We start from the raw sequence: 27,820 nt of genomic DNA, 5'->3' as shown, positions 1-27,820 counted from the left end.
ATAAAACTTACTGTTAGAGCAGTCACAAAAATGAGAAAGAAAAAGAACTAAAATATTACGCCTGCAGAAAACCACCAAGTGGCAGTGCTAAATAATGAGAGAGAAAGAGAGGAACAAAAAATATACATAACTAGAAAACAAGAAAATGACAGGAATAAGTCCTCACCTATCAATTATAACCTTGAATATAAAGAAATTAAATTACCCACTTAAAAGATACAGATTGGTTGAATGGATTTTAAAAAATGACCCAATTATATGCTGTCTACAAGAAATGTCACCTATAAAGACACATATAGACTGAAAGTGAAGGGATGTAAAGATATTCTGCATAAACAGAAACCAAAAGTAAGCAGAAGTAGCTATACTTATACCAGATAAAATAGACTTAAGTGAAAAACAATACAAAAGAGACAACTAAGGTTTGTCTCCAATAACAGTGGGATCAATTCAGCAAGAGCATATATCTATTCTCTTTATATGTGAAATAGTACATACATATTTATATGTATCCAATAAACACATACAACTTATCAAGATTGATTCAGGCTGTAACAGAAAACCCAAACAGACCAATAATGAGTAATAAATAAGACTGAATCAGTAATAAAAAGTCTCTCAGCAAGGAAAAACTCAGGATGAGATGGCTTTATTGCTGAATTCTACCAAACTTATAAAGAAGAACTAACACAAATTATTTTCAAACTAGTCACAAAATTTGAAGAGGGAGGATTATTTTCCTAATTCATTCTACAAAACCAGCATTACCCTGATACTAAAACCAGACAAAGCCACCACAAAAAATAACACTACAGATTAATGTCGTGATAATGAACATCAACACAAACATCCTGAAGAAAATATTGGCAAACTGAATCCAATTATACATTAAAAAGGTAATACACTATGATCAAGTAAGAGCCTAGGGATGCAAAGATGGTCCAACATATGCAAATCAATATGCATGATACATCATGACCACAGAATGAAGAATAAAAACCAAATGCTCATCTCAATAGGTACAGAAAAAGTATCTGATAAAACTAAACATTCTTGATAATAAAAACGCTCAACAAACTAGGTATAAATATAACATACCTCAACATAATAATATGACAAACCCACCATTAACATCAAACGGAATGAAGAAAAGCTGAAAGTCTTTTCTTTAAGAACTAGAACAAGACAAGGTTGCCTACCTTTAGCACTCTTATTCAGCATAATAATGGAAGTCCTACACACAACAATTGGGCAAAATATATAAATAAAAAGCAGCCAGATTGGAAAAGAGAAAGTCAAGTTGTCCCTCTTTGCAGATGACAGGATCTCATATTCAGAAAAACCTGAAGATTCCACCAAAAAACTCTGTAAACTGATAAACAAATTAAAGTTGCAAGATATCAAATCAACACACAAAAATTAATAACGTTTTTATGAACCCATAACAAACTAACTGGAAAAAAATTAAGAAGGAAATCCCATTTACAACAGCTGCCACACACACTGAAAAACCCTAGGAGTACACTTAACCAAAGGGGTAAAAGACCTCTGCAAGGAAAACTACAAATCTCTGGTGAAAGAAATTGAATAGGACACAAATAAATGGAAAGACATCCCATGCTCGTGTATCAGAAGAATTAACATTGTTTTGACCATACTACCCAATCTACAGATTCAAAGCAATTCTTATCAAATTACCAATAATATTCTTCACAGAAATAGAAAAAAAATCCAAAAATTTGTATGGAAGTAAAAAAGAGCCCAAATAGTGAATGCAATCTTGAGCAAAAAGAACAGAGCTGCAGGCATCACACTACTTGCCTTCAAAATACATTACAAAGTTATCGTAACCAAAGCAAAATTATATTGATATGAAAACAAACACATAGGCTAATGGAACAGAATAAAAAAACCCTAAAATAAATTCATTTATTTATAGCCTACTGATTTTTGACAAAGATGTTGAGGGCAAACCTTGGGGGAAAGACACCCTCTCCAATAAATGGTGCTGATAAATCCAAGTATTCATATGCAGAAGAATGAAACTAGACTCCTATCTCTCACTGTATATAAAAATCAACTCAAAGTACATTAAAGACTTAAACCTAAATCCGGAAATTATAGAACTTCTAGAAGAAAGCATAAGATAAATGTTCCAGAACATTGGTGTAGGCAAGTTTTTTATGGCTAATACCTCAAAAGCACAGGCAACAAAAACAAAAATACACAAATAGGACTATATTAAACTAAAAAGCTCCTGCATAGCAAACAAAACAATCAACAGAGACAATCTGTTGAATGGGAGAAAATATTTGCAAACTGTTAATCTAACAAGGACTATTATGCAGAATATAAAAGAAACTCAACAGCAAAAAAAAAAAACAAAAACAAAAAAACACACCAACTAAAAATGAACAAACAAATAATCCCATTAAAAAGTGGGCAAGCAATCTGAATAGACCTTTCTCAAAAGAAGACATAGAAATGGCCAAGAAGTATATAAAAAATGTTCAAATCACTAGTCATCAGAGCAATGCAAATCAAAATGACAATGAGATATTGTTTTACCCTTGTTAGAATGGCTGTTATAAAAATAAGTAAATAAATAACAAATGCTGGCAAGGATGCAGAGAAAAGGGAGCTCTTATACACTGTTGGTGAGAATGTAAATTACTACAACCATTATGGAAAACAGTATGGAGATTTTGCAAAAGACTAAAAATAGAACTACCATGCAATTCAGGAATCCTACTTATGGGTGTTTATGCAAAAGAAAGGAAATTAGTATAACAAAGGGATACCTGCACCTCCATGTTTATTGAAATACTGTTCACATTAGCCAAGACACGGAATCAACCTAAGTATTCATCAATGAATGAAGAAAGAAAGAAAATGTGGTACACATACACAATGGAATACTGTTCAATTATTTAAAAAAGAATGAAATGCTGTCATTTGCAGCAACATGGATGGAACTAGAGGCCATTATGTTAAGTAAAACAAGCCAAAATATTCTATATTCTTACTCATATGTGGGAACTAAAAATGGTTATCTCACGGAGTTAGAGTGTAGAATGATAGTTATAAGACCCTGGGAAGGGTATGGGATGGGGAGAGGATGAAGAGAGGTGGGTTAATACATATAAACATATAGTTAGATAGAATGAATCAGTTCCAGTGTTTGGGAGCACAGTAGTTTGACTACAGTTAACAGCAATTTATTGTATATTCAGGAAAGCTATAAGAGAAGATTTGAAATGTCCCTACTACAAAGAAATGACAAATGTTCTAGGTGGTGGATATTCTAAATATCCTGACTTGATCATTATACATTCTATGTAGATATCCAAATATCACATGTACCTCATGAATATTTACAATGTATCAATAAGAAAATATATCACACAAAGAAACCACAGCTGTAGAGAAAAAAAATCACTGGAGTGGCTTTTTGGTTAGGATTGAGAAACAGAAAAACCTGCGCTCCTAGTTTAAATATTTGGCTAGAGAGTAATAAGAGAAAAAATTATGAAGAAGCATTATACTTCATATATTATCAATATATTTATGAAGAAAAATACTCATGTGAGACGGTTACAAGTACAGGTGAAGGTACAATTGTTACTCCCTGTCAAAAAGAGAGATGCAGGGACGGTCTAGGAAATAGTTTCATTTTCTAGGATCTCATGTCTGTGCTACATTCAATAGGAAAGAAAAGATATAATTCCTGTCCTTGAGCTCACTGGAAAAGCTGACTGGGATCAAGCTATTGGACAAGAGCATGGAAAATGGGATTATCAAGGACTCCTTGCTCCATGGTAATTAAACTGGGAGTTGAAGAACAGAAACATGATGAAAGATTTTAATATTTTTTGAATGAAGCAGATGATTTATTTTCTTCTATTATTTCTCATATTGCTGACAATTTTGCATCAAGCTTTGAACGCATGACAAAATTGATAGTTCATGTTCTGATTCTTTAATTTGCTCTGTGTTCATTATATATTGTATTATTTAAAATCAGACAGGGAGAGTGAGAGTAAGAAAGTGAGAGAGAGAAAATGAAAGTGAGAATAAGAATGAGTGAGTCGGGATATTTTAATTGACAGAAAAGCTTTTCTGATACTAAATTAAAATCAATGTTGAATAACTTGCAAAAATAGTATAGTTGATATATGAAAAGGGAAATTTTGATTTGCTAGGAAAATCATCTTTTTAATTTTGCAGTAGTACAAGGTATAAATGTCTTTATTACTTTGTTGATTAGATCTAGTTTTTATACCATGTACTGTTCTGGAAAAGAGGATAATTTTTGGAGAGTCTAAGTTCTTAAGTCGTTACCATTCTTGGCTTCTAATATCTCACTACTTGAAATGTGGGCTGTAGACCGGCAGCATAGGCATCACCAGATGCTTGTTAGAAATGGACAGCCTCAGGTCTCACCCAGACGAACTGAAATCAGAATTCTTTTTCTAACAATATCCTCAGGTGACACTTTAAAGTTTGAGAACACGGTGTTAATATCAGAATAATTTTGAAATTTCTATATGCATTATATGGGTTCATAGTCATATTTATTTACATTTCCCCTTTTTCAGGATTTTATGTAATACTTCACTAACCCTGAGAAATATAGGGTCTTAACTAATATAGCAATATAACACTGCTATGTTTGTAGTCATATGTTTCATGATCTATTTGACCATTATTTTGAAGTATTATCAGAAAATTAGCTTTTTCCCCAGCCGAATACTCCAAATGAAGTGTACTTCTATAAGTTTTAGAGTCTAAATTTTTACTTATTGCACTGTTAACTTATTACATGCTACCTGTGTTCTCTGTATAAAGAAGAACTTTATGAACAGATTTCCAAGTCTTTAAGGACATATTTTTTAGACAAATTACACAGGAATACACTAAAAGTAATATTTGAATGACTAATATATATTCCTTTAGATGCTGGAACAGTAATAAATATTCTGCACATTAAAATAAGTTCTGTCAATACAAGTAGGCTATTACTCTTAAATAATATGCAAATCCTTGACATACACAAATGTTTCAATGTCCATTAGGGAATAAATGACTATATTTAACATATATTAATATTTGGCAACTTTCCTATCTTAATAAAACCCAATTAAATAAATTTTAATATGATTAAATGACTATGAAAACATTAACATGTACATTTATTAGTTAAATATTGAGCCATCTACTTATGAATAATTTACCTATTTAAAACAGTGATTAAATCAAGGTGTGTAAATTTTCTCCACATTATACTTTTCCAAATTTCTGTCTCTTTAATACAATTGCTTTCTGGATGATATTTTCTACTGCTAAAACTTAATGCAAATATTTGACAATGTTTTGCTCTTTGGATCTAATGTTTTGGCATCAAGAAAAGTCCAGATGTACATTTGGAAAACTACACATTCAAAAGATGAGTTTTAATGAGTATTCAATATAAGGTTAAATTTACTAAAATACTTTCCTGTGCTCATTGGATTTACTGTCAAAATTGTATGTTGGGAGAAGGTAGCAGACTAGTAAATGAGTGTGTTAATAAGTTCAAATAAGAAGGGAAAAGGGAATATCTGTGAGCTTAGTGCAACAAAACATATGTAATTTCATATAAATATTTATTATTGTGTTTATTATGTATAATTATTTATTATAAAATAATAATTATAAAAATGTTATTGAAATATTATTTTAATACAATATATTTTGTTATTAAAATAATAAATAATAATGAAATATTATTTTTCCCACAAAAAGGAAAATAATTAGTCTTAAAGGCCATTCACTGTTAACACTGCACAGTAAAGAACTGGATTTACTAATAATAATATCATCAAATTTATCAAACTTCCCAAAAGATAATTTCAAGCAGATTCATGATGGAATAATAATGACAGTGACAATGAGAATTTCAAAGGAAATACATTTTTACTTCCATGAGATGTTTTCAATCTTTAGATACTTGTAGAGATGCAAAGGGGATATATAAATAGGAATCTACTGTATTAAACGTTTTAGTCTTTAATACTTTACTGTTTAGAATAACTATGCAATACCAGCAGAGAAATATTTATTTTCTTAAAGCTGTATTATTTGTTCAAGACTGGTCTGTAGGAATTTCAGGCAAATGGTTATTTTGGTAAACTAAAAGATGATTTTTTTTTATCAAATAAGTATTTGAAGTTGATATACTGAGGACAGGCTTTTCCAATTGTTTTTAGTGAGCTGCCTCAATAAAGAAATGGTGGTTTAGAACTTACTCTTCCATAAAAAGTAAGTTATAATGCTTATACTTAAGGCCCCTGTGATTTAAAAAAAAATCAGTATTTAATCAACATGCAAGTATTATTCTAACTAAAAAATTACTTATCGCCAAAGAATTTATTTACTTAGCTGTGATCAGTTCTAATAAGCTTTATTATAGGTAGGATGAGCAACTTGTCCTAGTTTGGGACTTCACTGGTTTTAAAACTGAAATTCCCACATCCTGAGGGCTACCTCCAAGCAAACTGAGATGGTTGGTCACCCTAGTCACAGGTCATTTAAATATTTGTTTTCATAAGTAGTCATAATATAAAATCAAGAATAAGATTGTTAATATGATTTAGAAAATTTCAAATTCACTGCAAAGGGGGTAAAATTGATTTAATTATATAAGACTTTAATGTTTGTGTAAAGTCTGTTTAAAACAAAACCGTAAACAAGTGGTAACTTAATATTTACAGATTATAATACAACCAAAATTTCATAAAATACTTACTTTTGTAAAAATTCTTCAGAGCCACATACACTTAGAATATGATCTTTGGGGAGTAGGTGGTCATTTGTGCAAAAATGCAGAATTTCTGCAATTAGATCTTTGACAAGATAATTAGCTAAAGAAAAAGAGGAATAATAAAAGTCAATAAAAGTGTATCATATACTGACTAGGAAAAGTTTTTGAGCACAAAATATGACCAACACATTATGAAGGATTGTAACTGTCTAGCTTCATCAAGGGGAATGAAATTGAGATTCATCTGACTTATCAGGCTGGTTAGATTTAAAGATATTTGGGGAAAATGTTGTTTGCAATTCCTTTGATCAGTTCTGCTTTCGTGTGATATAACAAAGCTAGGTATTGTGTTTCTCATGTTAAAGCCCTTGGTACACTGCGGTTCTGCATAAAAATCTACTGCAGTTTCTCTTAGGGACTTGGGAAATACACTCAGGAACTTGGGTATAGCCAGGCAAAAGTTCCAGAGGGTGTCTGATTCTTTCCATTTTCAACCAAAGTGAGACATATTGCTCCTTCTAAGGGTATCAGCAAGATAAAAGATTCTGAATTAACTGCAATAAATATTTTCAGGGCATTTACACTAGTTAATATTCATATTCATGCCATGACATTAAGACAATTCTGTGATCATTAAGATGTTCTTATCAATGTTCTGTCACTGAGACATGGAAATAATATAGATTTTTCATTTTTTAGTTGATTTATGTAAACAAGTTATTTCGCTTTTTTGACCTAGTTTCTTCATCTGTTAAATAGGGTTTATAATAGCACAGTTTATTTTCTTCAAGAATCTGGTGCGAAGCTATCATAAAAAAATAGACAAACGTGGTCAGTAAATTTAAAAGTGTCATACAGGTTATATTCACTCTGGGATATAATGTTAGTATTAATATTAATAATAGCTATATTTTACGGAGCAATTACTCTATTAAGTGCTTTACATGTCATTTCTTGATTATTGTACCTATTATATAGGTATTATATCCCAAGTTTCAAAGATGAATGGACTGATTTTCAGGGAAGCTATGCAATTTTGTAGAGATTACACAGTTAGTGTTAAGTGTCACACTTAAACAATATCTGCTTACTCCAAGGCCTGTGCCCTTAATGACTGTAAGTCTCCACAGTTGGTTGTTCTCTAGACTCTAAACAAGATCTGTCCGACTCCAAATCCACCGTTGGTTCTTCTTCCTTTCCCATGTAGTAATTACTCAAGGTTCTAGCTTGAACAGCTATATTATAGAAACTTTAATGAATATCTACTCTCTCTCTCCACCTTTTCCTTTGGAACTCAAAATGTAGACATGCTATAGGGTAAAGTCATTTGTCTTCTCATGTTCACATATCATAATCCTCCCTTTTAAGCTCTTACATGAACATGCTATTTAATAGTGGCCAGCAACTGAAGACAACATGACCCAACCTATGGTCTTTCTGTTTGGATCAAGGTGCAGCATCATTGATCTTGGCCGAATAATCAGAATCTGGCTTTTAGGAACTGGGAGTTGGATCCCATAGAGATAGTGAACTGTCTGTAGATAGCTAGACTAGTAGCTTGGCTTCCCACTTGTTTTAGATAAGCAAAGGAAATGAGTGACCAGAGAGTGAGAGGAATATGAGAAGCAATTATATGAAATGAAATGAGATGCATACAGGAATTCTGGGCTGCTTGGTTATTTGTGTTTTTCATATATTCCTAATTGTTTGCTGAAATTCATATACTTGAATTCTATAATAAATCCATATATATATATATATACTTTTTTTTTTTTTTTTTTTTGAGATGGAGTTTTGCTCTTGTTGCCCAGGCTGGAGTGCAATGGTGCGATCTCGGCTCACTGCAACCTCCACCTCCCTGGTTCAAGCGATTCTCCTGCCTCAGCCTCCTGAGTAGCTGGGATTACAGGCATGCGCCATCACGCCCGGCTAATTTTTTGTATTTTTAGTAAAGACGGGGTTTCTCCATGTTGGTCAGGCTGATCTTGAACTCCCCACCTCAGGTGATCTGCCTGCCTCGCCCTCTCAAAGTGCTGGGATTACAGGCATGAACCACTGTGCCCAGCCCCTATATTCTTTACAACAATTTTTTTTTGCTTAAGCTAGCAGGAATTGGTTTCTTTTCATTTCCAACCAAGAGGGTCTTAACTAATATTCCAATATAATACTGCTATGATTGTAGTCATCTGCATTAGCTGAGAACCTTGAATAGAGTAAGAAAGAAGCACAATAATAACAATAATTAATAAATAAAAGAAAATATTTAATGGATCATTATGTGTCAGGAAATAGTTTCCTGTTGATATGTAGAAACTCACTTAATAGCAATCTAAATGTTTAAAGAGCTAATACTGTTTTGCAAAATAGTGGACTATAACAATGAAGTAAGATACTTCTACAGATATACTTTACAGATATTCTAAAACTTTAGAAAAGTAAAAATCCTCAGGCGAATTTGATAAAATATAAATTCCTGGGTGTCACCCCCAGAGACTGAATCAGTAGGTTTGCTAATTCTGATGGAGGTATGTTATACCATGCTACTAGATTCCTCATTAAGGCAATAGAGATTCTGTGTAACAATGCCTATTCTACCTCACAATTTATTTATATTTCAAGGAAATACTTGTTCCTAATAGATAGAAGCAGCCATTTTTACTTTAATACCATCTTTATCTAGAATCTTTTTGAAATTCATTTTTTAATTTATTAAAAACTTGCTATACTTGCTATTGAGCATTTTATAGCAGGAAGATAAAATATTGTCGGGTGAGCTATGTGAAGATACTTCTTGAAGAAAATAGTTTTGCTTTCCTCCCTTAAATATTAACAAAAGCCTCCCTGATGTTTTCTTCTTATTTCACTTCAGAGAAAAACAGTCGCTAATATTATTTTTTAATAATTTCAGACGTTGAATTCAAGGCTACGTCGCCAATACCAGCTTTGTATGGATTTGTAGAGTTATTTGCAAGGCTGCTTACCACATGGCATAAAATGAAGAGATTGTGTTGAGTTATCAATAAAAATATGTATATTAAACTTGGTCTTAGAAAAGAGCTGATATGGAAATGCTGTAGTAGTGCCCCAGATCTTCCCAGAATTGAAACTAACATCAGCTGCATGATATCCTTCTCTGATTCTGAAAAATATATGTTAAGAAAAATACTTAGGACAAGACCTGCAAGACACAGTTTAAAACATATTGCCCACAATGTAATTTTAAGAAACTTCATGTAGTGTTTTGCTATAAAAGACTTAAAAGATGAAAGCAATCAGTAATTGATTTGTGATGCAGTGCATTTAGCTAGTCCAGATTGGTAGAGATTGCAATTATACCAAACACAAGTGTAAAGGACTGTTCTTTAGGCTTTCCCAGGAGCATCTCATTTGAAATAATTAAGAATTCATTGTCATAACATGAAACATGAGGATTCACGCTGAATTTTATTACTTGCTTCATTTACATTGCTTTTGATGTCAGAGTTCTTCTTCCTCTTGGATTTCTTTCATGCCTAATTTTGTCAAGCTGCAAGTCATTCATTTTGATTTAGAAATTTTGGCAAATAAATTCTCTTGTTCTTGTCAAGTTTGTAAACACTATTTTTGTCTCTCCATTTTCTTTAAAATTTTTGGATACTACACAACTACTTGAATTTTACACAAATATTGGAGCCTAAAAGTAATTCTTATATTCTGAACAATTACTTACACATAAATGAGTCAAAGAATTGCAAAAACAGTTTATCCTTGGAGCCAGAAGCCTTGACTTTGAATCCTGGCACTTTCATTTAGTAATGTTATGGCCAGAGGCAAGTTATTTGACCAGTTTTTTTGAATAAGTAAAGATATTAATAGCTACCTCAAAGGTTTACTGAGATGGCTATTAATATCTACCTCAAAGGTTTTCTATTACAATAGAAAAGACATGTAAAAGATTTACAGATTATAAAGCAATATACACATGTAAAGTATAATTGTCATTATATGTTACCATAGCTTGATTCCCTGTGATCAATGTTTTATGCCCACATGTAGAATATAACATGAAGATATTTTCAAGTAGATATTTAAAATGTTTCTGAGGGTGAATATGAAATCTTGTTTTTTTTAATGTTAACTATGCTGACATCTAAACCTCATGGTTCTCTACCTAAATTGCAGAAACTGCAGTTAATTTTGCACAAACCTAATAGCTATTTTTGTAGCACTAGAGCTTTATTCCATGGAAACATCTCCTCCCTCAGGGGCCTGGCAAATGGGTAAGTAAATACACATTCACCCAATGGCCTGGCATGCATCTGTATCCACTCGTGTTCTGAATCCCATCCCCTTAGTTTCTGATTCAGTAGATTTGTGGAGGGTTCCCCAAACTTGTCCTACTAACAATTTCCCAAGTAAGCTGCTGCTGTTGCTGCTCTGGAACTGCAGTTTGAGAGCCACTGCTCAGAATAAGGACATGGGCCACTCTTCATTGTTATACTCTACCATAAAGGTCTAGAGTCCAGTTAGGGATTGAGGAGCCTTATGAATTAGAATTTATCATATAATAAGACACTCCTCAATGCGTCCATGATTTCAGCTTCTACCATTTTAAGAAATTAAATTTAAAATACAAATTCATGATTCATTCTCTCCTAAACCTTTGCTGAGCATCTACCATGGGCCAGAAACTTCTTTCATATGTTATGGCATGTTACCATATTTGTTACAAGAATATGGCATATTTTTTTGAAAGATGTGGCTTTAAAGTATGTTACAATGAGAAATCAAAGTTTTGGAGAACCTCTTTTGAAACAGCTCTCAAATTCCATTTGATCTTCTTTTGAATTAAGGGTGCTTGCCACATAGTAGGTCCTCAAACATACTTATTTTTGAGTAAATATCCTGTTGTGTACAAAATAATTATGCATGTGTACATTTAATCATTTTATAAATATTTGCCAACAAACAAATTATTGAAAACAAGGAAAGAGTGTGTGAATATAACTTATGGCTTCTTTTCACTACTCTAAAGTTATTGTTTGGTGTATGTTTTAGTTTTCATGACTATTATGAAATAAACTATTTAGAAAAATTATATTAAAGAGCTTGGAAAATGCACTATAAGTCACTGGAAAATCATCACATAAAGTATTTCGATGTCACTACTGCATCCACAAAAATATTTCATCTAAGAATAAGAAATTGTGTTTTAAAAAAGAGAATTGCTGGAGGAGCTAATAATGTGGTCTGTGAGTAGAGTTATTCAGAAGAGTGATATCTTAAAGTATGAAGAGAGTTCTTTGCCATGCTTAGAAGGTAAAATAAAAATTAACCATATTTTAGACTTAAAGTAGCAAGTTTCTAGCTATGCTTATCATATTGTCACAGTGAGTAGCTTATTCCTGAAAGAATAAATGTTGATGACATTAAAGACCCTAATTTAGGAATCCTAAGTACTATTTAGAATTTTTTTCCCGTAAACTGGAGGAAGAAATTAATTAAAGATTGAACATTTTCGTGAACTTGAGGTGATTTGTTTTGTATCTTTGTGTGTAAGCCTTTCAATCCTTCTTATGGTTATAGGTTTTATGAGGCAGGGACCTTGCTTTTTTGTTTACTTGTTTATTTTAAATTTGAGTATCTCTCATGCATAAGCTAGTTATTAGACAATGAAACAGACTTTAAATGAATGATTAAATAAATGATTCAAACATTTTATTTCAAATAATCATTTGGTAGAAACTGAAAGCTTATAAAAATGTATAGTTATTATATTTCAAACAATAGCCAAAACTGAGTTAAAACTAAAGAATTAAAATATGAATGCATTAGTTTATCTTCTTCTCTTTTTTTTGAGACGGAGTTTCCCTCTTGTCACCCAGGCTAGAGTGCAGTGGCGCGACCTCAGCTCACTGCAATCTCCACCTCCCAGGTCCAAGTGATTCTCCTGCCTCAGCCTCCCGAGTAGCTGGGATTACAGGCGCCTGCCAACATACCTGGCTAATTTTTGTATGTTTAGTAGAGACGAGGTTTCACCACGTTGGCCAGGCTGGTCTCGAACTCCTGGCCTCAAGTGATCCACCCACCTCGGCCTCCCAAAGTGCTGGGATTACAGGCGTGAGCCACCGTGCCCAGCCTATTTTTTTTTCTTTTTTGAGACAGAGTCTCATTCTGTTGCCCAGGCTGGAGGGCAATGATGTGACAGCTCACTGTAAGCTCTGCATCCCGGGTTCAAGCAGTTGTCCTGCCTCAGCCTCCCAAGTATCTGGTGTTACAGGTGCACGCCACCACACCCAGCAATTTTTTTTTCTTTTATATTTTTAGTAGAGACAGGGTCTCACCACTTTGGCCAGGCTGGTCTCAAACTCCTGGCCTCCAGTGATCCACCTGTCTTGGCCTCCCAAAGTGCTGGGATTACAGGCGTGAGCTACCACGCCCAACCGAATGCATTAGTTTTTCAAAACTTTCAGAAACCCTAGCAACAGAAGAGGTAGAACTATATAAATTTTAATTGCTAATAAGAAATTTGCCTTAAAGAAGGCATCTATGTTTATATCATAAATTCATTTTTAGATTAACAAAATATCAGTGTTTTTTTGGAATATCTGCTAGTGATCAAATTCATTTCTCAATGCATTAACACACACGTATTTATTCAATATTCTGCCAATCCACTCAAGATAAGATTGAACTATGATGATTCTAAATAGACTGTCCCAGGTAGGGAGGGTAAGTTTGTGCTAATTTGGGGGTTAGCCAGAGGAGGTAGTCACTTACTTCATTAAACAAAAAAAAAATTCACTGCAAACCAAACCACCAACAAACAAGTGCATGTCCAAATTTATAAAACATTTAACTTTAACCAAATTTTTAAGAGAAAAACATCTGTTTGACTATAAACAACAAAAACATTAACAGAAGTTGATTATTGAACTAATTTGTCAAAAATTTTATTTTTTAGTGTGTTCAGAAATTACAGGACTTTGACTTTTATATGCAAAATTAATCAGTTCAGTGATGTCAAAATACACAAGTTTATTCAGGCACAAAAATTTCAGAGTTTAATGAAATACCCATACTCACTTTTTTACTTTGTTGCAGAAAGAGGCCAGACTCGTATTGCTGCTTTGAGGTACTTCCACTAGCTGAATGGAACAACCTATTGACTTAAAATAAAAACTACTAAATTAATATAATTTGGAGAAGAGAAACTATTAAATAATTCTACAATTTTATCCTGTTTTGAAGTTTCATTCAGATTTCATTTTTAATTTTTTTAGATTTTTAAAAATTGAAGTAATATTTACACATAGAAAAATGCACAGATCTTAAGTATATAATTTGAGTTCTGTGGAAGGCATAAAACTCTACTATCAGTACCCCAATGACAATATAGAACATTTCTTTCATTTTAGAAAATGTCCTCATGTCTTTTTTATATCCATCTGCATATCTATTTGGTAACTACTGTTATTTAGATTTATATCACCATAAATAATGTATATGCATTCTTTTGTTTGTGGCTTCTACGTAATGATACACATTTTAAAATTATTTCTGCTATCACACATATCAAAGGTTTATCATTGTTATTGCTGATTAGTAGTATTCCATTGTGTAACTGTTCCACAGTTCGTTTAGTCATCTTCCTATTAATGAACCTCTGAGTTGTTTTTAGCTTTTTGGTATTGTAAAGAAAACTATTAATGCTCATATACAAGTAATTATGTGAATGCATGCTTCATTTATTGGGAATATATGCATGAATAGCTTGAGAATATATGAATGAATAGCTTGGTCAGAGAGTGCATGTAGGATTAAAGAAACCATTTTTGCCTTATGCATTTTAAAACTGTTATTAGGTACATACACATTTAAATTTATTATCTCTTCCTGATTGACCATTTTAGCATTACAAAATGATCCCTTTTTTCTCTAATAGTACTCAGCCCTGAAATATACTTTTTCTGATGTTAATAATCATACAAGCATTTTTTTCTGATTGAATGTTAAGTCTTTTTGTTTATTTTACTTTCAATCTATCTCTGCCTTTGTTTCTTGTGTCCCTTGTAGACAACAATTGAGTCCTTCCTTTTTTATCTCATTTGTCAATTCCTGCCTTTTGTTTGGAATGTTTATTCTATTTACATTTAGTATATTTATGGAAATTGTTAGATTTAAGACTGTCTTATTTATATTCGTTTCTATTTGTCTTTTCTATTTTATTCTGTTCTTCTGTTTCTCCTGACATGTTTATTTTATTTTATGCCTTTGCTGCATTTTTAGATTTTCTTCTATTTTTTTTTTTTTATAATTCATGGTACTAGCTCTAGGAATTGCAATATACACCCTTAATATATCTCAGTTTACTTAGAACTACTACTGTACCATTGCATTTAACATGTAAGAATTTACAATAGCAAAATAACATTTAACCCCTTCCACCCATTATGTTATTATTGTCAAATAGTTTTTATCCACATACACAATAAATCCTACAATAACATGCTATTATATTGTTTGGTACATTGTCTTTCAAAAAATTTAAAGTAGTCATTTGTATTATTCAACATATTTACTATTTCTATCACTCTTCACTCTTTCCTAGATTCCATCTGGTGTCATTTTCCTTGTACCGGAAGTATTTAATTTGGCATTTCTCATGTGCCTGCTGGCTGACTAATTTCTTTCAGCATTTGTTTATGGTAATGTCTTTATTTTGTTTTTGGTTTTGAAACTTATACTCAGTGGATATAGAAGTATGTTTTATTTTCTTTTAAAGAATTTAAAAATGTCACTCTATTGCCTCTGGCTTCCATTGTTTTGAGTGACAAGTTTTCTTTCATTCAGATTGTTGTTCCACTGTGTGAAATCTTTTCTTACATTTTTGCCCCCTTCCATAATTTTCTCTTTTAATTTTCAGATGTTTGAGTATAAAATGTCTATATGTGGCTGTCTTTGCATTTATTCTATTTGGGTTGTGGTGAGCTTGTTAGATCTGTAATTTGACATTTTCTATCAAATTTGAATAATTTCCTGACCATTATTTCTTCAAATTAATTTTGCTCCCTATTTTTCTTTCCTCCTGTTAGCATTCCAGTTGTCCACATATTATGTTTCTTGTCTCATAAGTCTCTGAATCCCTGCTCATGTTTATGTGATCCCTGTGTTTTCTGTACTTCAGTTCGGCTAATTTCTACAGTTTTGCTTTCAAATTATTATTTTTTCCCCTGTTCTTTCCTATCTGTTGTTAAGCACATCCAGTAACTTTTTTATTGCCTATATTTTGTTTCCAGCGCTGGACTTGGCCTTTGTTTTTGTTTCTTTGTTTCTTGATGTTTCTAATTTCCTGCTGAGATCATCATTGGGCTAGCCATTATGAACTTCTTTAACTTTATCTACTTGAACATACTTTTAATAACCAATTTAAAGTCCCCATCTGTTAATTCCAACATCTGGATTATCTCAGAGGCTCTTTTGACTGGTAGAGTTATTTTCTTGAGCGACAGCCAAAATTCCCTGCTTCTTTACATATCTATGCATTTTTATTTTATGTTGAATTTTGTAGATGGCACACTATGAATCGTTAAGTTTTTTTTTCATTGGCAGGCAGTTAAAATCCTTGTCTTATTTGCCTTATTATTCTGAATTTTTGTTGTTGTTAGGCCACATCTATTTTGGTTGATGTAGCATTGATTTTAGAGCATGAGTTTTACTCTTAAGACATGGCTTTGTAGCTTCATTTGAATGCCTGAAGCGCTCAATTCAGTCTCTTCTCTAATTTGGCCCAAATTTCTGCGTTGTAACTTCAAGTCTGTGTAATTAACACAATCCTATCCAATTCTCAGCCAAACACTGACATTATCTACTAAGGCTTGCAAGCACATCCCAATACTTGGCCAAGCAGTAAGTCCTCTCTCTACTTCTGACCCATACCCATTTCATAGCTACCTCTTCTTTAGCACTCTGCTTGTCAAATCACAGCTGCTTCTGCAACTTGGAACTGCAGGCACTGCCTTCGCAGTCAGTGATACTGCTGCTCAAATTGGGCTCCACCAGCCTGCATAGCAGCATGAAATTACCCTCAGGCACAGACTGAGATGATCACAGGGCTTGCTTTTCTCAAGGATTTATGTTCTATACTGCCTATTCAACACCTTCAGTCACCTGATTCACTTATTTCGTCTAACTGTATAGTTGTTTTGAGGAGTAGGGAAAGTTTAGTAGTTATTACACTATTGTGATCAGAACTAGACAGCCCTAAGATTTACTGAATTTTAATTTAGATCTTTTGAGGTGCTACCTCTTTTGCAAGTGAATTCAAATGAAGTAGAATTAGATGTTTCTTTTCCTATGCACTTACTCCATCTGTTATTTTACTATGTTGCCATTATTTGTTTGCAAGTAAACATGAGCAATATGCTATTCCTGAATTCAAGTATCATATCTTTTCTTCTTTGCATTCATTCTGGATAGCACATCACAATATGTTTTAAGGATTTGATAAATAGTTGTTGAATAAATAGAGAACCCTTCTGCCTCACCCAGGAAACTGCAGCTGCAATAATGTTTCTTCTTTTTTAAGTCAGAAATAAATATTATTTACTTCTGATTTTACTTGTGTGTAGACTCAAGCAGAGAAATAAGTAGAGAAATCTTCAAATACAGAAAAAAACTCTGGTTACTAAAATGATTGGAAAGCTAGTAATAAAAGCATTAAGATGAGTCACACAATGAATACTTAATTTCCTACCCTTGGAATGATCTCAATAGAAGTTGCCTGCCAATCGTATAAATTAGGAGACTCTGGGTAAAGGGGCATTTTTCCTACCAATAATGATATAAAGATTCAAATCATTACAATGTGACTCAAAATATAATGTAATGAAATGTATTTGTGTTTGTGTATGTGCATTAAACAAAAAACAGAAAATATTATCAGTTAAACCTTCAACTCTGCTATTTTTATCAATGAAATGAAGGTACCATAACTAAAACCAAATAAAATTTTATAATAGTTTTGATGAAACTGGAACTGGAACTTTATAGATGATATATTTTTTTAATTTCCCTTTTTCTCAAAAAAAAAATCATTAATACAAGAACACATCATTTGTGAAAATTTTTTTTTCAAAAGTAAGATGAATAGTTTTCCCTATTTAAGGTTAGTTATCTTCATTACCAAATTAACCCAATACATTATTGAATGATTCTTTCAGATTCATATTTTTACATTGACATGTATTATACTTACCTCTATATTCTTCCGCCATGTACTTTCCCACATTCCGGGTTGAAGAGAGCCTTGCAAAAGTATCAAAGATGGTTCCACAATGTTCACATGTCCACTCCTTTTATTCTCTTCTTTTGGCATGAAGTCACTTGAGAAGGATGAATTTGTTGGAGGAATGCTACTTTCAAATCCTATATGGTAGTTATGATTTTCATTTTCTAATTCTTTCTCTAGATTAATTTTATCCAAACTTGTGAATGATGGAGCTAAAATACTGAATCTGGAATCATCAGCACCATGATGTTTTCCTATGGGGCTTCCCCAGGAGCATTCTTTATTCATATTTTGAGGTTTTGGTAACATAGAAGGACTAAAACCAATTGCTGGTGCTTTCCTAACTTGATGCCAGGAGAGTTCGTGGCTTTTAGAAGTGAATTCATTCAAGGATATTTGGTGTGCTTCATTTAATGAATGCCCTGTTGAGTCCCATTTTGGTGCAGTGGGCACAAAAAAGGTGTTTTCATCAATTTCACTCTCGTAGTGTGGAATTTTGCCACTGATCTCATCTACTATCTGATCAAAACCCAGACTGACTTGGCTAGAAGAATGGGGTTGATTTACAAAGAGAAATTCTTGGTGTTCATACTGCTTTTCATGTGATTCATTAGGATTTGGATCCGTTTGCCAAGAATATGCCATTTTTTATTTTATGTAACTGAGAGGGTTGTCTCTGCTCCAAATATCTCCTTGATAATACAAAAGAAGATAGAAATTTTCCTAGAAAAAGCATAAAATGAAAGAAAAAATATTTAATTTGAAAGAAAAGAGCTTGTAAGACAAATATAGGATAAATAACTATAACTAACTGTTTTGTGGGCTTTTTTAGCAAGTGAAATAATTCCTTAAGTACCATAAAACTCTATCAGGGCTTACAACATTATAAGTCTGAAAGGAAAGTATTGACTTTGGATAGACTGACAAAACTCCTGTGATAGAAAAATAAGGTCACGTCAATTATAATGAAAGTTTCATGAATCTATTCAAAGTCAATATTCTCTTTTTCTATTGAATATCCACTTATCATTTGAGTACAGAGGGAAATCTATAAGCATGTTGGCATGCTAAAGTCTCTTTCTTATTAGCTAAACAGTCTCTTCTTGACCAGCAATTACCCCATCCATAGACATAGTTTTAACTCTTTTCTACCCACCACAACTGATCACCTTAATATGGTTAGCTAAACTTTTTCTTTTTTCCCAAAAAACTCGAAATAATTGCAAAGCCTTTTATACTTCCCTAAAACTACTAACATTAAATTCATCAATTGACTTTATGTTAGTAAATTCAAAAGACAGTTTTCCATCCTTTTTGAATTTATCTCTTCACAGGATTTGATACCGTTCACCATACTTAAAATTTCTTGCTTTCTCACTTTGGCTTTCCATGACACTGAAATTTCTGAGTCTTTCTGTGTTTGCTCTTTCTCAAACACTGGGTTTTTTTTTTTTTTTTTTTTTTTTGCCTATTGTGCATTTTCCATCTTATCCTTGTCAGGGCTTTTTTTCTTCCCTGTTATTCTTTTATTGTAAATTATTTCATACCTCCTGTGGTTTAAATTACCATCCCATCCATTTGTCAATGACTTTAACCTTGGCCACTCTTCTTATTACTTAATCAATAGCTCCATTTGGATATTTTTTAAGTCTCCAAGTGAAAGTCCAAAACCAATCATAATTCACCCAAGAATCTGCTCTTATTCCAGTGTTCTATGGGGCAAAAAAAATGACCCAATTATTCACGCAGCTGCTCAAACCAGAAACCAGAGTTTCACCTTTGAATCCTTCCTCATCTTTCTTCTTCTATATCTAATAATCCACCAGTCCTTGTAGGATGTACTACATAAATATATCTTAAATCTGTCTTCCCCTCTCTGTCTATCACTACCATAATTCTCATTTGAAGCTTTCGTATTTTCACTTGAAATATTGTATTGACTCTGGGACTCCTTTTCCATTTTCTGCAATTCATTTTTGTGCCCTATACAGTAATCCAATTATGTATGTTTTATTTAAGACATTAACCAAATATCTCCACTGGTTATAGTTTTTCAGTGGTTCCCCATTATCTCAGGATAACGTTTATAATTTCTCAGTTGACTTGGAAGTTCCTTAACGACCCGTGACACTGCACACTCTCTAGGTTCACCTTATGCTACTCAGTTTCATTCTCTCCCTTTTCAACATCTTGGCCTTCTGGCTCCTCAAAAGGACTTGATTTTTGATAACTGACATTTTCCCAGGGTGTTATCCTGGACACTCATCCTACTTCTTGCCTTGCTAATTCTTTTTCATCATTCAGGATTTAATTGAAATATTATTTCTTCAAAGAAACCTTCTGAATGCCCGGGAAAGGTAAAACTACTGTATATTTTCTACTGTTTACACTTCTTATTGGGACTAATAATTACACCTGTAATTACATATGTACTATTTCCCTTTTCCATTAGATCATCAGACCATATTTGTTATTGGTTTTTCTTACTTATAACTCAGTGCCTAGTCCATTGCTTCACTCATAGTAGATGCTCATTTGTTGACCGTATTATTTAATAAACTTTTTAAAACCACACTTAAGTTAGGAGAAAAATGAAATTGTGAAGTATTTGCTTCACTTTGATGGATTTATTAATTCTCTTAACAATTATGTGTGCATGTGGTAAAGACAAAAACAATTTTTAAAGGATAATTCTGGTAATGACTATCAAACATTTCTCTATCAATCTTTTTTTGCAATGCAATTTGATTTTTATTATGTTGGCATTTAAATTTTTTTGAAAATCATAATCACCTAAGGAATAAATGAATTAGATTTATTATACTTTATATATTCAGTAAAGTAACTGAACTAACTGATAAATTTGGGAAAGATTTTCAAGAGATGTATGTAAATGGCGTATAAAGTGTTAACCAGAAAATGAATCTCAAAATATTATTTAAAGCTATTATAAGAATTCATGAGTCACATAGCTATATCATTATCTACCTGAAATGCCCTTTTCAGGAATGGCAATTTTTCTCTTTATGTTTGTAGAATAAGCTATGTTTCATTGGAGCAAATTGTACTCCTTCAACTGTCTATCATGGAACTCAGAATTTGTCAGCAGGTGTGACTTTAATTTTGACAACAAAACTTAATATTCTGTTCCACTCTTTCTTAGCTTGACTTGCTCCTTGTAGTTTATTATGGCAAATGTAGCTGCATTAAAGTGATTTTTACAATTTTTGATGTTTTCAAAACCTTGAGTTTTTTTAATTTTATGGAGCCACAGGAAAGTCTTTAAATAAGGTATCAATGGTCTGATAATGCAATTAAAGATTTCTTTAGGCTGGATGATCTTGTTATTGTTAATGATACCTAACATTTTTTGAGCACCTACTCTGTGCTAATGCTTTAGATATGTAGATATTTACGTGTTTTAACATGTTTATTTCTCACTTCAACCTGTCAGATATATAATATTATTACTACCACTGAGCAAATAAAGACCTGAGCAACAAAAAAATGTATTAACTTATCTAAGGTTTGAGTTTATGTTCACAGATTTATTATAAGCAGGGATTAAAGGAGGCACATGGGTGAACATGACATACTAGTATAACACGTAGAGCATGTCTGGATTTTGACCCTGAACAGAGTATTTGCTCAAATGAACTATCTCCACTAAAAAAGGTTAAAAACTTTTTAATTTTTATTAATAACAATATTTTTTTCAAGTACTTCTCACAGCAAGCTTGAAATGGGTTAGAAGCCTGTCTGAAAAAATTTCATTATCATGAGATAAAGGAGAATGAGAAATATCTTTTCATATTGAAAATGTAATAAAAACACAACCTCTTCCAGATCCATTTCTTAATATTAAATTTGGTTGTTTTAAGAAATTTCTAGTAATTTTCAATCTTCTTTTTACCATCATATTCTAGAAGCTACAATATTTCTTAGTTTATAAACAAATAAAAATATTATTTAGTTCCAGCCAATAAACGTTTGCATTTTGCATTATGAAGTAATATATAAAATAATTAAAAGTCATACACTTCGACTCTGAAACAGAACTACACATGTAGTTTAAGAGCAATTGTGACATATTTGAGAAGGCATGTCTAAGAGTCCCTGATTTAAGTAAGACTGCAGAACTATAGAAAATGTATTTTGTAGACAAAACTGTGTCCCCTCAAATATTCCCATGTTTTGATCCCTGGAACCTGTGACCACAGTAAGTTACCTGGCAAAGAGGATTTAAGGCTGCAGATGAAATTAAGTTTCCTAATTAGCTGACCTTAAAATAGAAAGCTTATCTGATTGGACCCAGGGTAATCACAAGGATCCTTAAAATGGGAGAAGGAGGCAGAAGAGATCAGACTGCTGTGATATGTGGATTAAATCCACTTTGCTGGCTTTTAAGATGAAGAAAGGGGCCACATGGCTAGGAACATAAGACGTCTCTAGAAGCTGGAATGGTCAAGGGATCTCTACCTTGGAGCCTCCAGAAAGGAATACAGCCCTGATGAAATCTTGATCTTAGTACAATGGGGCCCATGTTGGACTTCTGACTTACAGAACTGAAACGTAATAAATGTATTGCTTTAAGCAACAAAGTTTGTGATAATTTGTTACAGCAGCAATAGAAAATAAGTACAATATATGAACTGAAAGGTATTTCCTAAATTAACTGGAAAATCAGAGACTAGAATAAGTATAGAAGACCACACACACAAAAAAGCTCTCTATTATTGGTTGGAAAGTTCAGCTCAATTCAAACAGTGATATTTGAAAGATGGTATTATTAATGACAACTCCTTAGTGTACCACAATTGCTTATAACCTTGTATTCAGTTAAACTTGCAAGAGGTCAGTTTCTGTTGAGGATTAATTACTTATCTGGCTTCAAAGAGAAAGTATAGACAAAATTTCGACACCTGTCAGAAAAAGGACAGCCCCTGCCAGCTGCTTCTATTTTTTAAATCTATAAAGGTGTAAATATCATTCAAACAACTCCAATGTTCAGAATAGGAACAAAAATGTTTATTTTACAGAAGAAAAACAAAAAAGGAACCTTTCTGAGAATGTTTGTTCTTGATCCAAAAAGTCCTGGCCACATTACTAAGAATATCTACAGGAGGAAGATGAGAGGAGTGTGGAAGAAATAAATTATGGGACTAAATAAAAATGATCTTTATTTCAGATAACAAATTTTAGGAATATACAATTTACCAGTGTTTTAATTTATATAAATGTCATGGGAGATAGAGATTGTGCCAAGACAGGATGTGTCAATGTCTAATGAGCTAAACCATTTGTATTTTTAGTGAGGTGGAAAGGAAGTCTGTAACTATGGCGGCTGACCTGGTTACTGAGAGGGCTCTGAGCTGGAAGGATATTCTGAAATTCCCAAGTCTCTCTTCATCTGCTCAACCAATTCCCAAGTATCTCCTCACTTGCTGAGCCAAGTGTATGTATTACATAGACACACACACACAGAAAATCATATTTTAGCAAGACACAAATCTGACCTTCCTCAGTTCAATTTGGTGTATAAATTCAGAGAAGATAATAACTAGATAGATAGATAGATAGATTTATCTCTTATTATTTACATTATCTCACTTTTTTCCTTTCTAATTTGGAATCGAGTGATAAGGTAAACATTTTACCATTTACATAAGCTCTGATACTATTTTTATTTAAGTGAAGACAAGAGGTGCTTGGGGAAAGCATTAATCTTTACGCAGTCTTGATTAGCTGCCCTTTTATGCAAACAATTGACGTTTTCTTATTCACATATAGTCTTATAGAAGTTTCACTTCCCATTAAACTGCCTAAAGATTCTTGCATATGGAAAATTCAAAGCCATCATTTATTCTCATTTTTGAGAGATATTGACTTTAATAAATACATTTATTTATTCACACACCTATTACTCATTTGCACATTTGTTTATTCAGTAGCTGTTTTTAAGTATATATGTCAAGCACTGTACAAAACACTTGTAATACAAAAATGAATACAAAAACTATAAAATACAGCTCTGGCCTTCAAGTAGGTCATAGACAAAAATTTATATTACAGTACAATATAGGAATAACTTTAATACACACAGGCTCCATTTTATTTGTAGGATTTTATATAGAATATTATTAAGCTTATTTTGCCTTGGAAAAAGCAAAAGTAAAATTCATGAAGAACATATTTGAAGTTTATATATTGGGTATGTTTTTGTTTAGAATGTGCAGTATGTCAAAGATAATTTTGTGTAGGACCTTGAGACCTGGTTTCAAGAATGTTTTGATTCCTAAGCATTGTTAAATTTTCAACCTTAAATATAATAAAGCAGTGAATCAGTAATTCATTCAATGTCTCTGAGTGTGTCTCAGGAGTAAATAAGACAATAAAAAGTTAGCCTCCTATTTTCACATAACAACTTTGGGGTAAATGATTTGTGGGAATAAAGCTTGCTTCAGGGAAAGACATAGAGAGTGAAGGAAACCCACAGACTGAATCCTGATAGCCTTTGAAATATGACACTTGCTGGGGGCTGCATGAGTACAACCTAGTGGCATTTGAGGAAGAAACAATAATGATTCAATTATTATCAGACAAATCTAACCTGAAGAGAATTCCAGGACAATGAGAACGCTTACTGATCAGAAGATGTAGCTGCTGTTTTCTTTGTCTACTGCAACAAATATGCAGATCCCCTTCCTCTGTTTAAATATTGTTTTACTGAGTGTTCTCTTAGTAATGAATTAGAGGACTGGAAAATTATTTTCAATAATTTATTTGCTGCTCAGATAAATTTTTTTACATTAAAACTGTGAGCAATGTCATTAGGAAAAGAAGATTTCAGTGTGTCAAAGTGAGTGGGTAAGATTTCAAGAATAGAAGATTCCTAAGCTAACTTGAAGGAAGTAACAGTTTTTCTGACAGATTTGAGAAGAGGAAGAGGAGGTCTTAAATTGGTTTCCATACAGAGGATATCAATTTGGCAAAGTCAAGGCCAAAAATAAGAAGGAATAAAAACAGGAGTAAGAAAAATAGAAGATAGGCCAGGCATGGTGGCCCACGACTGTAATCCCAGCACTTTGGGAGGCTGAGGCGGGTGGATCACGAGCTCAGGAGTTCGAGGCCAGCCTGGCCAACATGGTGAAACCCTGTCTCTACTAAAACTACAAAAAATTAGGCAGGTGTGGTGGCAGATGCCTGTAATCCCAGCTATGTGGGAGGCTGAGACAGGAGAATTGCTTGAAACCAGAAGGCAGAGGTTGCACTGAGTCGAGATCACGTCACTGCACTCCGGCCTGGGCAACAAGAGCGAAACTCCATCTCAAAAAAAATAAATAAATGAAGAGGACAAAAAAGATGTGGAATATAAAAGGAGAAAGATGAAGTGAATGAAGAAAGGTGAAGACATGAGAAGGCACTTTGTTACAAAGTACTAGGTCATGAGTCACAGTAGTGAAAAAGACCAACATAGTCTTACAATCTTATGGGAAGGAAAATTGTCAACAGACTTTTTGGCAGCAACACCTTGTGACAGAAGCAAATAATGTGATATATTTTAGATATTCAAGAAAAGAGAATTAAACCAAGGACATAAACTGACTTCAAAATTAAAGCTTCTCAAACTGTCATGGCCCCGGAACTCAGGAAACATGCAGGAACTCAGAAAATATTGTTCTTATGGACTTTTTAAAATAAATATTGGAGAATAAGCTTCAGACAATCAAAATGACAGAGATATATCAACACAAAGCCTGTTGGTGAGAATTAAATATATAACATGTTTTCTTAGAGACCTCAGACAGATGAGGGACATATTGAAGACAGTTTAATATGGCTATCTGATCTGACAACATATACGTAGTTCAACTTTAATAAAAGGTGGAGGACATGAAAATAATGTAGGCATTTTTTTATTATTATTATACTTTAAGTTTTAGGGTACATGTGCACATTGTGCAGGTTTGTTACATATGGATACATGTGCCATGTTGGTGTGCTGCACCCATTAACTCGTCATTTAGCATTAGGTGTATCTCCTAATGCTATCCCTCCCCCCTGCCCCCACCCCACAACAGTCCCCGGGGTGTGATGTTCCCCTTCCTGTGTCCATGTGTTCTCATTGTTCAATTCCCACCTATGAGTGAGAACACGCGGTGTTTGGTTTTTTGTCCTCGCGATAGTTTGCTGAGAATGATGGTTTCCAGCTTCATCCATGTCCCTACAAAGGATATGAACTCATCATTTTTTATGGCTGCATAGTATTCCATGGTGTATATGTGCCACATTTTCTTAATGCAGTCTATCATTGTTGGACATTTGGGTTGGTTCCAAGTCTTTGCTATTGGGAATAGTGCCGCAATAAACATACATGTGCATGTGTCTTTATAGCAGCATGATTTATAATCCTTTGGGTATATACCCAGTAATAGGATGGCTGGGTCAAATGGTATTTCTAGTTCTAGATCCCTGAGGAATCGCCACGCTGACTTCCACAATGGTTGAACTAGTTTACAGTCCCACCAACAGTGTAAAAGTGTTCCTGTTTCTCCACATCCTCTCCAGCACCTGTTGTTTCCTGACTTTTTAATGATCACCATTCTAACTGGTGTGAGGTGGTATCTCATTGTGGTTTTGATTTGCATTTCTCTGATGGCCAGTGATGATGAGAATTTTTTTTCATGTGTTTTTTGGCTGCATAAATGTCTTCTTTCAAGAAGTGTCTGTTCATATCCTTCACCCACTTTTTGATGGGGTTGTTTTTTTTCTTGTAAATTTGTTTGAGTTCATTGTAGATTCTGGATATTAGCCCTTTGTCAGATGAGTAGGTTGCGAAAATTTTCTCCCATTCTGTAGGTTGCCTGTTCACTCTGATGGTAGTTTCTTTTGCTGTGCAGAAGCTCTTTAGTTTAATTAGATCCTGTTTTTCAATTTTGGCTTTTGTTGCCATTGCTTTTGGTGTTTTAGACGTGGAGTCCTTGTCCATGGCTAGGTCCTGAATGGTATTGCCTAGGTTTCCTTCTAGGGTTTTTATGGTTTTAGGTCTAACATGTAAGTCTTTAATCCATCTTGAATTAATTTTTGTATAAGGTGTAAAGAAGGGATCCAATTTCAGCTTTCTACATATGGCTAGCCAGTTTTCCCAGCACCATTTATTAAACTGCCCTAGGTAATTTATAGATTCAATGCCATCCCCATCAAGCTACCAATGACTTTCTTCACAGAATTGGAAAAAACTACTTTAAAGTTCATATGGAACCAAAAAAGAGCCCGCATTGCCAAGTCAATCCTAAGCCAAAAGAACAAAGCTGGGGGCATCACGCTACCTGACTTCAAACTATACTACAAGGCTACAGTAACCAAAGCAGCATGGTACTGGTACCAAAACAGAGATATAGACCAATGGAACAGAACAGAGCCCTCGGAAATAATGCCGTATATCTACAAGTATGTGATCGTTGACAAACCTGACAAAAACAAGCAATGGGGAAAGGATTCCCTATTTAACAAATGGTGCTGGAAAATAATGTATGCATTTTTAAGAAAACTCTTTTAATCATATAAGTGACTGTATTAGAATTTTCATCCTCATAATATTTTGTGTGTAATGCTGGATTTTAAAAAATGAGTAATTCTAGCATCCCCAGCATCTCTCTCTTTCTCACTCTCTCTCTCTCTATCTCTGTGTGTGTGTTTGTGTGTGTCTATGGGTGGGGGTGTGTGTGTGTGTGAGTGTCATTTCTTAT

General features: G+C 33.3%; 1 protein-coding gene across 1 annotated transcript in view; it reads right to left on the bottom strand.

The window, feature by feature from the left end:
• Positions 1–18,772, bottom strand: part of PIK3C2G (phosphatidylinositol-4-phosphate 3-kinase catalytic subunit type 2 gamma) — a 364,289-nt gene extending 345,517 nt beyond the window's left edge. The window contains exons 1-4 of the mRNA XM_019039448.4: positions 18,039–18,772; positions 13,868–13,950; positions 9,784–9,941; positions 6,788–6,902 (exon numbers count right to left, since the gene is read on the bottom strand). Of these exons, the coding sequence (XP_018894993.2) occupies positions 6,788–6,902; positions 9,784–9,941; positions 13,868–13,950; positions 18,039–18,716 (1,034 nt within the window). The 5' untranslated portion in view covers positions 18,717–18,772. The remainder of the gene's footprint in view (positions 1–6,787; positions 6,903–9,783; positions 9,942–13,867; positions 13,951–18,038) is intronic.
• Positions 18,773–27,820: the final 9,048 nt, after the last annotated feature.

Source organism: Gorilla gorilla, chromosome 10 (assembly GCF_029281585.2).
Source record: "Gorilla gorilla gorilla isolate KB3781 chromosome 10, NHGRI_mGorGor1-v2.1_pri, whole genome shotgun sequence".
In the NCBI taxonomy this organism is placed as follows: domain Eukaryota; kingdom Metazoa; phylum Chordata; class Mammalia; order Primates; family Hominidae; genus Gorilla; species Gorilla gorilla.
This window is presented reverse-complemented; position numbering and strand designations above follow the sequence as displayed.